The 15,865-nt window shown below is 36.7% G+C and overlaps 3 protein-coding genes across 10 annotated transcripts in view; all 3 read right to left on the bottom strand.

Moving 5' to 3' along the window:
• LOC127655621 (hormone-sensitive lipase-like) overlaps nt 1–3,325 on the bottom strand; it is a 46,093-nt gene extending 42,768 nt beyond the window's left edge. For 2 of the 4 annotated variants that reach the window (XM_052143512.1, XM_052143513.1), the window contains exon 1: nt 3,237–3,325. Coding sequence is in view for 2 of the 4 variants with exons in the window: in XM_052143510.1 (XP_051999470.1) it covers nt 3,237–3,324 (88 nt within the window). In the remaining 2 variants the exon portion in view is untranslated. The remainder of the gene's footprint in view (nt 1–3,236) is intronic. The other 2 variants (XM_052143510.1, XM_052143511.1) reach the window with 1 other exon arrangement.
• A 22-nt stretch (nt 3,326–3,347) lies between these two features.
• On the bottom strand, nt 3,348–7,146 carry LOC127655622 (B-cell antigen receptor complex-associated protein alpha chain-like). Its single transcript, XM_052143514.1, has 5 exons — nt 7,021–7,146; nt 5,946–6,296; nt 4,337–4,452; nt 3,915–3,974; nt 3,348–3,826 (listed from the first exon to the last, which is right to left on the bottom strand). Exons 1-5 carry the CDS (start codon nt 7,058–7,060, stop codon nt 3,710–3,712), a joined length of 684 nt encoding a protein of 227 aa, XP_051999474.1. The 5' UTR covers nt 7,061–7,146; the 3' UTR covers nt 3,348–3,709.
• Nucleotides 7,147–7,965: 819 nt separating this feature from the next.
• Nucleotides 7,966–15,865, bottom strand: part of LOC127655620 (rho guanine nucleotide exchange factor 1-like) — a 61,692-nt gene continuing 53,792 nt past the window's right edge. For all 5 annotated transcript variants that reach the window (XM_052143504.1, XM_052143507.1, XM_052143505.1 and 2 more), the window contains 9 exons: nt 15,604–15,771; nt 15,435–15,522; nt 14,335–14,454; nt 13,027–13,082; nt 12,792–12,935; nt 12,571–12,690; nt 12,298–12,470; nt 10,717–10,814; nt 7,966–10,614 (listed from right to left, as the gene is read on the bottom strand). In XM_052143504.1, coding sequence (XP_051999464.1) covers nt 10,743–10,814; nt 12,298–12,470; nt 12,571–12,690; nt 12,792–12,935; nt 13,027–13,082; nt 14,335–14,454; nt 15,435–15,522; nt 15,604–15,771 — 941 coding nt within the window. In that variant the 3' untranslated portion in view covers nt 7,966–10,614; nt 10,717–10,742. The remainder of the gene's footprint in view (nt 10,615–10,716; nt 10,815–12,297; nt 12,471–12,570; nt 12,691–12,791; nt 12,936–13,026; nt 13,083–14,334; nt 14,455–15,434; nt 15,523–15,603; nt 15,772–15,865) is intronic.

Here is a 15,865-nt window from a genome sequence, read left to right as displayed (position 1 = left end):
CAAAAAAGCTACTTAAGTAAAGTAACGAATTACATTTACTTCGTTACTGTCCACCACTGCTTATAGTGCACTTATTACAGGGACAATCCTCCTGGAGCAACCTGGAGTTAAGTGCCTTGCTCAAGGACACAATAGGGGTGGCTGTGGGGATCGAACCAGCGACCTTCTGATTAACAGTTATGTGCTTTAGCCCACTACACCACCACCACACCATATATATATACACGCACGCACACACGCACACGCACGCACGCACGCACGCACGCACGCACACTAGGGCTGTTGATTTAATGCGTTAATTCTGCGCGATTAATTTGCCAAAAAAATGTACGCAATTAATCGCACCATATTAAGGAAGATTCCTGAAAATCTTGTAGTACCACAGTTTACTCCAGAGGGCAGTAAGTGACATTTCTGCTTTAGGAGCAACACACAGTTTAAACAGTGAAGAAAACAACCCAAAACACATTCAAAAAAACTTGGAGCGCTAATGCGAACTAAGGGATCTCAAGATGTGTTTAAAGATTGAGTATTAAACTATATTTAACTTGACACAGTGACCTAAACATTTTATGTTTATGATGCAACACACCCGAGATGCTACACAAGCATGTCTGACACAGATGTACAGGTCCTTAAACAAGCCCTCATAATAAATCTCCAACTGATTGACAAATTCACTTGTGAAATGGATTGCTGTGAACTGTATGCCAATGATTGTCTTATGTTCAATAATATGGTGGTAATCAATACATTGTATTCTAAAACTGCTTTTTGTATTGTCTTATCAATGATGAACTCTTCTGCCACAAAAATTGTAATATATATATAAATATATATAATTTTTTAAATATTTAAAGATAACTATGTATGATTATATATTGATATAAATATGTATAATCTTTATATATTTATTTTATATGAGGGGCTTTCTCAGTAAATATTTGTATATGTGATTAATCACGATTAATTTATCGGGACACCATGTAATTAATTAGATTTTTTTTAAAAATCAATTGACAGCCCTAATATATACGTACAAACTGTACAGTTCACCAACCACGGTTCTTTAAGCATTTGCTCCACGGTTCATCTCTAGTTTAATAACGCATCTGGATCATACAGTTTGGCGAAGAAATTAAAGCGCAAAATAGACATGCGCAGTTGTAACCTCAGCTAATGAACCTGTATGGCTCTGTAGATGGACACACTCTGCCTGTGATTCACATGGGTCAACTTTCTACAGAGAAAAGCTGTCTTATTAACTGTTAGTATGTTAAATCAGTTGATGACATCACAGTTCTGCATGAATTAGTTGGCAAAATGGCAAGCGGAGAAAACAAGCTGCAAGAGAGAAGCCCTTTAGTCATTTAAGTCTCCTGTCTGGGATATTTTTCTTCATGCAGTCAATTACAACAGCGATGGTCAAAAATGTTTTTGCATACATTGCTCAACATGAGTGCCATATACTGGCAATACATCGATATTTGATTAGCTATTTACGCTGACATCACTTGATGATTATTCAGTCTTTAAGCAGGCACTCAGTGATAGTTCAGACAGACATAAAACAAGAACTAAAGCACTTGAGGTGGTCATAGCCATAGTTATGTTGCCCTTACTCCATTGATGAAGATGTGGGATTTCTGCATATGAATAAAATACATGAGTCGCATAATAACATCCATTCTTGTATTCATTTTTACAAAAAGTTTATTTCTTCTTTAGTGGCGTACAGATTCTGAAAGATGAATATACGTTGGGTTGAGTTTGAAATTAACTTTATGTTGATTTGTGTAGCGTAATAATGCAGGTATTAATTTAAAATGTTGAGTTAATAATTCGTTTTTTTTTTTTTTTGTTACGGACCCTAACAAAAATGAACCATGGTTTTAATATAGTAATATTGTAGTAGCTAAGAATGAAGTAACAAGGACTGTTGTCACCATGGTTTTCTAAGTTGAAATCATGGTTTTGATAGAATTAACCATGGTTTTATGTAGTAATACTGTAGTAGTCATATTGTAACCATTGTTTTAATATAGTAATATTGTAGTAGCTATGACTGAAGTAACAATGACTGTTGTCACCATGGCTTTCTTAGTTGAAATCATGGTTTTGTTAGAATTAATCATTGTTTTACAACAGCAATACTGTAGTTTCCATTAATTATAGTTATAGTAACCTTGATTTTACTATAGTATTGCAACCATGACAGTAACCATGTTACTTTTGTGGTTACTATGATTTTACTACAAATACAATGTTTAAACTATTGCTACTGTAGTAAATATATGGTTATTTGTAGTGAGGGTAAATCTATTGAAGTGTCTGTTACCAAATAGAATATTTTTACTTTAGATTTGGCAGTAATATTTTTTACTAAAGTTTTTTCCCTGAACATAACAAATACCGAACCGTGAGAAATTTTAACCCGTACACCCCTAATAAATAAATGATTTGATTGTTGCATGCTTCCTTCAAGTGTTTTAATTATGTCAACATTGCTTTAAGTTCTGTCTTCAAGCTTTTTTCCGCCTTTGATACCCCCTTAATAATATACTTTACAGTGCTTGCACTTACAGTCTCCAGAGCACTAACAAATAAAAACACAAATCGTTCCTGTTATTATAAGCCAATAAAACCACATTACATTAACAGATGCCTGTTTACACCATAACAGAGTAGGCCTATTCATGATACGTGCGACCTTAAACATGTGGTGATCTTTGAAGCACAAGGCTAAGGTGTCTTGTGTCCTTTGTGCATTATAGCAAATTTTATGCAAACATCTCACCTTTCTATGTGCATAGCGTCAAAGCGTTGAAACGCACCAATTTTATACTGAAAAGCTTTAAGATTTATTTATCAGTTTATTATTTACCGCCAGATATCCCCGCAGCTCACACTCAGTACATTTACCGTATTGCACAACACATCATTAAAACCCATTGAAACCTGTTGGTTCAAAGAAAGCCGGTGTTAGTGCTACCACAAACCGTCTTGAGAGAAATCTGCCCAAACCTTTTAAATGTAACAATGTTAAACGTTAGAAATAACAGTTCACTGTGCTACAATGTAACAGTGTTACTGAGTAAGTAACTCGGAGTAAGCGCTCGGTCTTTAATCTTCTGTTTGACAGTCCTGAAGCAATCTAGCAGGGAGCGCGACAAGCATTTACAAGCGACATTTCACCCCCAAATAGAAGCTGTTAAGTACATGAAAGGGCCATATACCTATTGGACCCTCTTTGTGTTTAGATGAACGCCTTCTGTTTACTGCTTTTTTAAGAACACCGCTTCCAGTCTTCTTTGCCGTCGCCATCTTCCTCAAACACAAATTGCCTCCCCCTGATCTATCTGGACATACCTTGCACATGACCACGCCCACATACAAATCTATAGCCAATAATACGCCAGACAATAGTCATTAAGCCTATCGCATTTGTCCTATTTGGGAGTACCGCCCATTTCTGACCATATGTGGACAAGTGACGCTCCTATAGCATATGTTTGAAGAACAAAACAAATTACATAAAAGTCTATTGCAAGCCTGTATGCTGTTTGTACACGTAAGTTTTAATTCAGTTTAAATTTATTTATTTTAATCTTGACACATATTGAAAATTCCTTTAGAAACAGAACACTTGAACACAAAACGTTGATATCACAAAACGTTGATGTCCCTTTCCCTGTCTCTTCGCATACAGCTAAGGCTTCTCCAGATGAATGTCATCTCCACAGCTGGCCACATCCTGATAAGGGCCTTGCATTTGGGAGCGTTGAATTTGATGGTACGTTGAGTTGCAGTCATCCAGGTTTAGACCCTGTGGACGTATATGTGAAGGTCTCTAGCTTAAATACACAACATGTCAGTAATTATAAGAAAATAAATTGCAGTGGAAATGGATATACCTCATAGATATTCTCCTCCTCCCTTCTTCCCTTTCCCTCCAGTTTATTCAGCCTCTTTGACTGGAGATATAAAGTTGAAAACTATTACATTATAATAGTTAAAACAGTATGTTTTTAAACATAATGCTGGGCTGATTGAGTTTTGAGTTGTGTAAATTCCAAAATAAATAAGATGAATACTGATTACTGATGTGCATTAACTTGCTAGTAGCCTACCGTCATCTCTGCTGCAGATTCATCAGCAATGCTTCAACTAATTTTCATTTCAATTTATTATTGGTGGGATCAAGGAAATCTATACATATAGTATCATCATCACTTAATCACTTGAGCTACTGTATTTGTATCATGATTTATTATAGTGCATTCATATGATGTATAGGTTTAAAGTACATGTTCAGTTACAGAGTGGTGTGTCTGACCTTACAGAGGAGCATGGTGCCAGGAATCAGTACGCACAACAGCAGCAATACCCCCTCTGCTGTAATGATGCTGTTCTTGGCACTTTCACTGAGGTTCAGGGTCTTGAGTATGGGTTCTAATGAAAGAGAAGTGGTGAAGCATACTGGGTACAGATCTGTAGGAGACCAAGTCTTATATTTATCACTGAGTTTGACTAGAAATTCAAAATGTCTTTTATTGGGCTCCTGACAACAAGGTGAATAGCACTCCTGGAGGGAAATTATAAAATGTTTCTGCTGCTCATAAAAGTATATTTTTAGATGGATTACTGATAAATCAATGACACTGAGTCAGTGGCATAAAGCAATATTTAACTTTCTCCCATTGGAACAGGTTATGTCACTTGCTGGTCAAATGGTAAATTTGTTATGTTTTATCAGATATGGATTTTTTATATTACATGTGTCATGTACCTTTTTTAGGGCAAAATTGTGCCCTGAACTGATGCTAGGTGTTTGTTTTTGTACAAAGATAAAGGAACTTCATTGGAAATAGGTCAATACCAATATCTTGAAAATATTAATACAGAGGAAAATTAGACTGAAAAAACAGGAGCTAAAAAAGCATAGCCTACAATATTAATTCAACTGACAATTTTGCTTGAGTATTTATAAGAGAGTTAAGTAACAAAAACTTATCATGAGGGAGTGGAATTTGGGTTAATGCCATTGAATGGTTTATTTGTGTTTGCTAAACTTACCCAATTTAATTTATTGTGGGGATTATTGCTTTCACAATTTGGCTTCTCAAAAAGCTTGAGTGCATGCATTGTTTAGTTTATGGGTTGCATATCCCTGTAATGAACATTATGTTTGATAGTGTAAACAACACATTTGAGTAGAGTCTGGGCCTTATGAAAGGATATAGGCTCTATTTCCGTGAGTGTGCTTATTCTAATTTGGTTGAATTTTTAATGTTTCAATAAATAACTTTTTTTTTTAATCAAAATCGACCTGTAGAATTGAAGTGCATTCCGATACAATCATTGTTACTAGCCATGATTTGTGTGTCAGTAGATGAAAATGATTAATAATACTCACATTCTCTACATTTCAATGGATCATAAATCCAAATCCTGACAAGAACCACGTTTGTCATACGTATAAAAGAAGGCGTGTCACTGTCATGGAAATATGCCTGACATTCAACAGTGATGCAGTTAATGCTCAAAAGAAGTTAAGTTCATGTTTCTATTCTTCTAATTTATTGCATACAGTCCATTTACACTACTTGTAAATGGACTTGTGAATTTGCATCTTTGCTTGAATGGCTGGTGCTTGACAGGGAATGGACTATGTAACAGAATGCAGACGTGCAGGAGAAGAAACATTGCAATTGACCCAGCCCATTAGTGCTTTACACTCACAATTTCGCCAAACCCATTTGGGCCTAGACTTAGCACATGCTTGCACATAAATCTTCCTGGCCTTGCCCATTGACTTTGCGCATATGTCTTATGGCATAGCGCTGCGCTTAAAATAGGGCCCTATATATTGTTGTTTAAAAATGTTTCAGCCTTAATGATAAGAAATATAGTTTGCCTAGGTGTATAACTGTGATCTGACTCACTGTAGACTTGGAGGAAGGTGCCATGAGTAAAGATGCTGATGCGAGCAGAGCTGTGATTTAGGTAACACTGGTACAGGCCTGTGTCATGGAGATGGGTGCTCTTCAGTACCAATGAATGGCATTTGATTCCATTTTCTTCAAGCATTTCCTTATCCACCACCTCTTCTGTCAGATTTACAAATCTGGTCAATATGGTCCCATTGATTGTGTAAGTGTTTATGAGCCACCTGACTTGTGGGTTCTCCTTACAACGGTAGCAGCAGTGAATTGTGGCATCATGGGCGAAAGGAACACGCTGAAATGGCTGATCTGCCTCCAGTTTCAGCACTGCATGATTACCATTGGCCACAGCTTATGTAAAGGACAATAAACCAGAGGCACAGAACAGTAGTTAAAATACTATGCTGGTTTGTTTCTCTGTTATGGTAGCACAACATAGAATTCAAGTTTCAAGCAGTCTTTAAAATGGGCTGATTTAGTGACTAGTCTGTTGTCATGTTCTCTTTAACGTGAGCAGTTGGGGGTTTCTCCAGCTGTTATGTCAAAGCAGCTTCACATCAAGCTTTAAATTGATCCTCAATGGGCATTCATTTCAATCCACATGATATCAGCTATAAATATGTATTAAATCTTTTAGGACCATTACTTACAACCCACAAAATAATTCTGTATGGGCAAGACTGATAATTGTAATTGGTAGAAGCTACTGTCAAATTAAATTATACCATTATAAATGAAAGTCACTGAGGAAAAGTGTTTTAAAGCTAGAAATGCATTTACACGCTGGTTGCAGTGAGATGCAAAATTGCAACAACTGCTCTGAGGAGATCAGCTTCACTGAAGCAGAACAGAGAAGTCCAGATGGGTACTTTATATTCTTAGTTATTTTGAAGTATATAAAACATAAAACTTCTTAACCAATTTGTAATAATTCACGTTTATATTTAGATTTCAATATAAACATTTTAGATTACTTAAATTTACCAGATTACTTAAAAATGACTTTATGCTGACAAAATGTTAATATTTTGCATACAAATATTGCTACCAACACATATTAGATGTTGATACATACCTGCCCAGAAATATAAGAAAAAGATCAATCCAAACTCCATAGTCTCCAATGAACCAGGTAAACTCTAAACAGAATATACTGCTGCTCAAAAGTAACAAGATAACTCCAACTCTTCTGCAAATGTATATTTTTAACCACTGTCTTCATTTCCTGTATCATCTACACCCACCCACCTTTCCCCATTTTGGTGTACGCACACACACACACACACACACACACACACACAATATTTATCTTTTTATCAGATTTTACATGATTTAGGACGGTCCAATAATTTTAAGATACTGCTGCTGAAAATAAAGACAAAAACAAAACAAAAAAACAAGTCATTTTTTGCATTTATTAAAAAAAAAGTGTAAAAAAACAAAAAGTACCTATATTTGACTTGAGTATCTTGTATATAAAATCTAAGCCCAAATACACAGAATAGTTCTTGCATAATCATTTATATAGTCAGACAGCAATGTAATGCCTGTTTTTGTACATAGAATTGCATAAAAGGCAGACATGGATTTTTTTTTTTTTTTTAAAAAAGGGGGGGTTTACATTTTTTTTTATTTTAACAAATCTTTCACAACTTTACCAAATTGCTGTGGCTGTGGGTAAAAAAAGCTCTCAGCCATCAGCCAGTTTTAAGAAGATTAACAAATGGGTTTAACTACTATCATTTGGTGGGCACAAGTTTACAACATATCAGAATTACCATATGCATTTAACATGGACATTGCTAACTGAGGAGAGGGAAAGAGTGCCGCTGTTTGTCAGCAGGCCTGTGAGAGCCCTTCAGAAAGAAAAACAAACCTAAAATCTGCACATGGCACCCTATAAATAGATTTAAACATACAGCTAAGACCACTATGTATAAATATATATGATTAGATACATTATCAAAAGTACATAGAGAGAGCGAGAGAGAATGACACTGCACCCAAAATCTATTATGTCATGGTCTTAATCTTCATTAAAATGTGGTCAATACCATATAAAAAATAAAAATTACAACAGCAACTCACACTTGCCATATATTGGCATTGAGTAACGCCTTTTAAGGTTAGTCTGGTTAAGGGTGTCCTTTGTTTCTCTCTCATTCCCCAATTTGTTTTTATATGCAATGCATAGTACATAATGTAATATTGTACAGTTTTCTAAGAAATTAAAAATAACAGAACAAAATTAAACCATTTAACCACCCATTCAAGCAATGCGATCAGCAAATTGTTCAATCAGAAAGACAGCATGGTGATGAAGTGAGAAGAGAACAGATGTTGTTTCACATTACAATCAGTAAACTAAAATGAGTAAGTTCTAAAATGGAATAAAATAAGTGAACAAAAGTGAACGTACAGCTCTGAACGGCAGGTATTAGGAACAACATCGCAGGTTCCTTTCATGTGAAGGCCTGGAAGAGAGACTTCTGATTTCAGAGTAAACCATTATGTCAAGTCTACTGACTGAATCGCTTGAAATGGTTGAGGAAAGAGTAGGAAAAGAAGAACGGGCATTAGAGAAAACAAAATACACAATTCAACTTGAAAACCGTTTGACCAACCAATATAAATGGCACTACAAAAACAAAAGTAAAATATGTTGCATGATTAGGCAGTGATTTCAGGGTACAAAAGCCATTGCAGTTGCATTATGAATGCATGCTGCATGAGATCATAAAAATAATTACAGTACTGTGAGAAAAAACACTGTTTGTGTTCATGTCTCCAAACTTTGAGATGCTATAAAATCATTTAAGCCCCCATAAGTGCATGATCCTCTGTGGTCTGGTTACCTATTAAGGTGGGGGGAGAGGACAAGCTAGTCCCCTATGCTGAATAACATAGTAGGCTAGTACCTGGACACGTCTTTATAATATATCCAGCAGTCCAGTTTTGAACCAACTTTTAATTTCTTCTGCCTAAAATAGGATTATAAGCCACTACATTTAAAAGCAAATCCATCCACATCACATTTTGTGATTTGAGTCAGCAATTATGTGGTGCAGTCAAAGTTTGGAGAGGCATGGAAGACTAGATTGCCCCCCTCCCTTTTCAGCCCAGTGATTTCACATTTACAGCTGACCGGTGCCATCATGTCTAAAAAAAATGTCCTCTGTCATCTGATGTTTATCTCTTTGGTCCTGCTTTATGGTGAAGGCTACTCAAACAAAACTACACTCTAAAATAAATGGAGAAATAACGACATAATTACAAATCAATTCCAGATAAATGTAAAATATTCTGACAAATCAAGCATATATACTGCATTTATCAAGCATCTATTCCTTTCAACTTGTAACCGTACTGTATTAAACATTAAAAACCAAATTAGACAATACTTGCCTAATATTTCTACACTAGCCACCAATTTGTCTTACACACATCTCATGAATTTGCATAGATTCACACACAAGCATGTTTAATATGATCTGTTTCTACCTACCAGAGTGCTATCTGTTTACTTCACCAAATCATTGAACAACATCTGCTTTAGAGTACAGTACACATTGTGCATGGTTCAAATGTTATAACGACACACATATTTGGATGAACATGCAAGCTGGCCTGCTTCTTACTTTTTAACTGCTGCATACTACATGTAGCCACACATCCACACTATCAAACCCTCTCTACATTTCTCAAAATCAAACCTTGCAATAACCTTCTCAGTTTCACTCTGTACGGTGTCTTAAATCAGTTCCATCTCCTTTACTCTCTTTCCGCATCCATTTATTTACCTTTTCTACTTAGCAATTTTTTGTTCTTTCCTCTTGTGCACTGAGCAATAACAGATTTTCTGGTAGGAAGATACAAAATACCATTTAACTAACAAAAGGCAGTTAAAATGATTGCTACATTACTACAGTTTGGCCAATACATGCAAGTGGAGAGTAATAATCCAATAAGAAATCTACTTATATCCATTTCAATATGCATTAATATTGAAAATAGATGCAATAATAGCATGTTAATGTATATTAGAATGAGCAAACTTTATTTTTGAATTTGTTAAAAAAAACAACGTTTTGGCAAAATATATAAGGCATGGCTGCTCTCTGTTGATTTGAACAATACAAGAAATGGCACATTATCTGTTCTAGTAACCTGATTGAAAACCTGATGGAATAACTACAATCTCAGCAACAGGCTATATGCGATTGAAGCACACTGTATTCAAAGAGATGCAACTATACTTTTCTATAGTCTCTTGGCACTAAACAATTTTTGACATGCTTAGGTTTAGCTTGGTGTGTGTGTGTGTGTGTGTGTGTGTGTGTGTGCGCGTGCATGTTTGTGTGTTATAAAGCCTGCACATGCACACTCAGAATTTCACTCTGAAATATCTCTAGATGTTGGACATTTCTTTGGTATCTTTTGGCAAGACTGTCACTCTCTTATACCCACTCATTCATGCTCAAGGATCATTATCATTATTACAACAACCGCTTTTTCTGAAACTTCGGAAACTGCCTGAGGCCTGCTGTCAATCTTCTGAAAGGACAGTTGAGAAGAGGGAATTGACAGAGCAGGAACATTTAGGCATGTTTATTCGATCAGCGTATCCCCGAAAGCAACTCTCACACTCAACTCCAGCAAAAACAGTGATCTGGAGACAAAAAGCAAAGATGACAAAAACTGAAAAGTTATACATAGAATTGAATTAAATAGAAATTGAAAAAAGAAAAATATGATATGTATGTGGTATTACCTTGTAACAGCAGGTTGTGGTGTTCCTCAGTAATGGCCACCCTGAAGTGAATATTTTGCAAGGAGTTCTTGCAACTTATGATGGTCCTCCTCAACAGTCTACAAAAACACAACACAGAAACATAAGTATTTCACTTACTTGGATGAAACCCAACTTGGACAAAAGTTTGGACACAGCTACATATTTTGTATTATTACAATTTTCCACATTTGAACAGTTTAAAAATAACATAAATGGAAGTATGGGAATTATATAGTGACCAAAAATATTTACAGATGTGCACACTCTGGGCATTCTCTCAACCAACTTTATGAGGTAACCATCTGGGATGCTTATTAAACATTATTGAGGGGGTTCCCTTGTGTGGTAGCCATTTGTTGGATGCTTTTCCTTCACAACTTCCAACTCACCAATTTAAAAATAAATTTGTACATAAGGCACAAATGTATTTTTGTCTACAAATCCAGTTTCAAACATTTAAAGCTGAAGTGTGAAATGTCTGCATCACTAGCATCAGAAAACAGAATTGCAAAAATAAACATTGTTTTGAAACAGATTTCTCAAACAATTTACAGAGTTCTGTTGATCAAACAAACTGAAAGTTCTGCCCCAAACTCAAACCATTGGTCGAGCCAACGTTGCGGTGTCAGGCTGGACAAACCGCTCAAAATGAACAGCTATTCTTATAGCTCCAAAGACACTGTAGCAGATTCACGAAAAAGTTGCGGCAATTTTGCGCATGGTATTTCAGCACAAATATCTGCGTTTTACTCACTAAGCACCCGCAATCTATTCCTGCCAAACAGAGGTCTGTTGCGTCCTCAGTTGCACAGTGCTAAGAATGGGCCCACAACATCAGAACTGCACATACAAATTGCATTCAGCAGCAAATTTGTGGACGCGTTTGTGGCGTTGCCTGATCTGCATAATTCCTTTAGTGAATCAGGCGCTAATGGAGCACAGACAGCGTGTGCAAAAAATATTTTTACTGACCCCCCAGATTTTGAGTAAATGATCCTATGAATGAATGGGTTATATTTGTCTCTGCGTTATAAGTTTAAGATCCAGCTGAAACACATCTGTTCCAAGAGCACTTAACCAATCAAATTTTTTTTTTATCTTGTCTGTCTCTTTATTTTATGTTAGCTTCTATACTACTCCAGCCACTTTGAGATCTTGGAAGTGCAATACTGCTGATATTGTTGACTTTTATATGACAAATTGCTTTCTATGTTCCTAATTTTTAAGTTGCTTTGGATAAAAGCATCTGCTAAATGACTAAATGGAAATAAGCTGGGATAAGAGAAAGTATCTTATCATCGAAAAACTTTTCAGTTAAATGTGTCCAAAGTTTTGACTAGTAGTGTGACAATCCTCTCTACCACAAAAGCAATTTTTTCCTTCTAGTGTCATCTTCTCATTGCTCCTGATTCAGTCTCCCTAGGATCATTTTATTATTTCATTTTTAAGCCTTTTTTCACTTGTCTGTACAATCAATTGTACAGACAAGTGCACAATCACAATCTGCACAATCACCCTTTCCATTTTTACTCATTCCTTCTTTACTCTCGTCTCACTCACCTGCAGTCTCTTCAGTTGATCCTCGAGAGAATGTAGTCTCCCCTGTAGCTCATCCATGCATTCCTGAGACAGGACTAGAGGAGCACTGATCCCTCTTTCTTCTTCGCTCTTATTCTCTCCATCTCCCCCATCCTCCTCTCCTTCAACTTTTACACCTACACTGGATTCCTCCACTGAGAGTGAAACAAATTAGATCACCAATCTACCTGAACTGAATCTCTAGTGTAAGGTTGAAATTTGCAATTTAACCCTATAGCAATATGTGTGCAGTACCTGATGAGTGACATTCATCTGTCTCCTGGCTTTCAGGGCCTGCCCCTCCATTCTCCCCAACAGTATGAGAGTCATCAGACAGACTAATACTCCCAACCAACCGCCTCTTCAAATTCATGACTGTGGTAGTAAGAAAACAAAGAATAAGTATGCCATGTAATAATAGGTGCCTAGTGAAATTTTAGAAATGCATAAAATAAAATAATAAGAAAAATGCTGACGTTCGTCCAAAGCACCAATAGCCGACTTCTCTGGAGGTGTGTGGCTGTGGGTGAGCAGGTCAAATCCATTGAAAGCTAGGTAGTCTATGAGTGTAGAACCAGAATCTCTAACCTTCTCATCAACAAGATTATCCTTAAATCGCCCTAGAGTGAAAACACAGACAATCACATCATAAAAATCATAGCAAAATAATTAGGAAAGACCAAGATCTGTTTCCAAGAGAACAATTCTCACCACTGCGAACTTTCAACAAGTCTCCGCCATTCTCTGTGGGGCTAAGAGGATTAAAACTGTAGAAGAGAAATATAAAAAAAAAAATTATGAATGAGGACAGAACGCTCCCTTTCTAATCAGGGTTCCTACACTTTTTAAACAATACATTTCTAAGTTTAACTCTACACAACAGTGGGGATTTCTTTAAGACTGCAAGGGAAGCTCAGCTTCCCCTATAATGTCAAAAAAATAATGGTCAAATATGTACTATTGTGTAAACAATTTATTGACTAAAAATGCGTTAGAACACGTTCATCTCAAAGACGAGTTCGTTCAGAATCAGCTACATTACATATAGCAGGTCGGCTGACTCGATTTACTTCTCATACATTCCCGTAGCGTCAGTGCATTTCCCTGTTGAAGCCGAGCGTCCATTGACTTCAATGGGGCTGCTCTGAACAGTTTTTTTCAGTGCTCCGAAAATAGACGGTCATTGGATAAATGCTGCGATTATGTCCCGCCCACGGATGCTCAGCGTCTCTGGGGGTGAATGAGGAGTGGGCTGGCCCGGACTCCGGGCTTCCGCGTGATGATTGGAGGATCTGTCAAAAGACTGCATCTCCTTTTGATTGACAGCGAATCTGTACTATAAGAAGTCACTGAAGCTATTTCGCGCTCAGTCCCATCGCGGATTTCTCAAGTGTAGTCGAAAGACAAACTGCTGCAACCTATTTCTTTATATTTGTTTAGCTGAAATTGCTAGTCAATTTGCATAATACATTTCACACAATTATACACCACATTCCTTGTTTCAGTTTTACCAAGTTTAATATATTTTGTTTTAGAGCGTTCGTTCGTTCATTCATTCATTCATACAGTAGGCTAGGCTAGCGTCAGTACGGGTGAAACTGCGCACGATGGCAGACGGTGCTAATATTGTCGACCTGATTTTGGCGAAGCCATTTGAAAGTCTTCCTTATGAGGAAAAAATTAGAATTAAACAGCAGGGCAGATCAACACCTAAGATTGATTTAGTGCAAAAAATAGAGTAAATAAGTTTATAATGTAGGCCGAAAATGAGCTTCCCCTCTTTGAAAGACCAGCAGCTGCCACTGCTACACAAGCACTCTGGGACAGCTATATCTAGCCAATTAAATATTTTACAGAAGAGCAAATATAAAAATTTCAGTAACTATTAAGATTTTTCTAGAGATCCTATGACTTCACAATTTTTAAATTGCTTTATATTTCCATATTTTCCATGACTGTGCGAACCGTGTCTTATGGGGCCTTTAGGGCTTTGCTCTTGGTCAAAAACACAAAACATACCTTGCGCTGTATGCAGGTCCAATGGCACTGCTGGGCACACTACCAGCTCTGTGTCTGTCCATCTTGTTCCCTACTCTCTTCTTCAGCTCATCAACTGCAGTCTTAATCAATTCTGTCCAACTGGAACAGAAAATAGTCTGTGAGTGACAGATCAAATTAAATTTATCAAAAGCACCATTTCCTGTAAAAAGCCTGTCAGTGATTCCTGTAAGCCTTCCGTCCTTCATGTTTTTTTAGAGTCCAACTGAGTCCGCCAACTTTTTCAGAGGCCTTGGTTCCAAAAGTATAATTTCCATCCATTTTCTCCATAGGGACTTAACTTTTTTAACAAATATCAGAGAAAAAGACAAGGCTACAAGATTCTGTACTTAACGTATTTTGAGAGACAATGAAATGTGTATCCAATGAAGCATTTTGAATGTTGTATTGATGGTACAATATAAAACTACAGACTTCATTCAATCATTCATAATAAGTATAAAATAATATATATTTGAAACATATTGTGTAGGGTAACTGACTTAATCATTTGCAGTTCTTTATGGGAGTGGGAGTTCACTGCTGAGCGCTTTTGGCACCATTCTCATTTTATTTTGTACCAGTGACTTGTCTGATTGGTGGATCCAATGATGATTTATTTTGAGGATTGTGGCTAGTGTGGTTGTTTATTTGGTATTCAGCTATTAAATACAGTTTTTTTCACCGACTTGTGGCTTAAATTTCTCTATGGAGAAATTTTATTGGGTTTTTAACTTCGGAACCACACTGTTGCGCTCTATAGACTTTAGTGACAGCAGCACCATCTTTGACAACAAGGTTGTGAGGGATGTACAGTCTCTTCAATGGGCTGCACTGAAGTTTAAAGTGTTTCTGGATCATTAGATGGACAAAACATCTTTACAAGAACATTCAATAGACAAAAAACTGTGGAAAATCAGATGTGATCTAGGAGCTTTTATCAGCTTTATACCGTGCATGCCATTGAAAAGATGGTAAGTCTATCTCTCACAACCTTGTTGTCATTCCCAATTAAAATCAAAGATGACACTACCGTGAATAAGCTCTACTGACATTGTTTGTTAAATGGTTCATACACTCACTTTTTTCTCTCCACGGTGGACTGAGCCACTAGTTCATAGATCTGTGCTCCGCTGTCCCAGGTAAAGATGACGTAGAGGGCCTTCGGGTCTGAAGGTAACAAACAAAAGCGACAATGTCAATCACATGTTCCTCAGAATACAATACAAACAAACAAAAACTCTCACTCACCTGTGGCTACTTCTCTGAGAAAAACAGACTCCAGTTTGATGATTGGACTCAGCATCTGTTTGCCTTCCTGAACAGCAATGTTACTTTTGCTCTGACACTTCAAAACCATCTTGTCATCCTGCTTCTGCAGTAAGACCAGCAAGTCTGACAGCAACACACAGTGCACATCTGCAAACACACACAAAACACCCTCTTCATTCCTGAACATTCTTACACACTGAGAACCAACAAAAACATTAGTAGCATTATGTTCAGTCACAAC

This window comes from Xyrauchen texanus, chromosome 15 (genome assembly GCF_025860055.1).
Source record: "Xyrauchen texanus isolate HMW12.3.18 chromosome 15, RBS_HiC_50CHRs, whole genome shotgun sequence".
NCBI lineage: Eukaryota > Metazoa > Chordata > Actinopteri > Cypriniformes > Catostomidae > Xyrauchen > Xyrauchen texanus.
The sequence above is the reverse complement of the archived record's forward strand: the minus strand, read 5'-3'. Positions and strand labels throughout refer to the sequence as shown.

Excerpts from the sequence above, each read along its gene's own strand:
- LOC127655622 (XM_052143514.1), bottom strand. The coding sequence starts at position 7,060 with ATGGAGTTTGGATTGATCTTTTTCTTATATTTCTGGGCAG. Across the intron at positions 6,297-7,020 it reads TTTCTTATATTTCTGGGCAG|CTGTGGCCAATGGTAATCAT; the intron begins GTATGTATCAAC and ends CCTTTACATAAG. Across the intron at positions 4,453-5,945 it reads CACCTTCCTCCAAGTCTACA|AACCCATACTCAAGACCCTG; the intron begins GTGAGTCAGATC and ends CTCTTTCATTAG.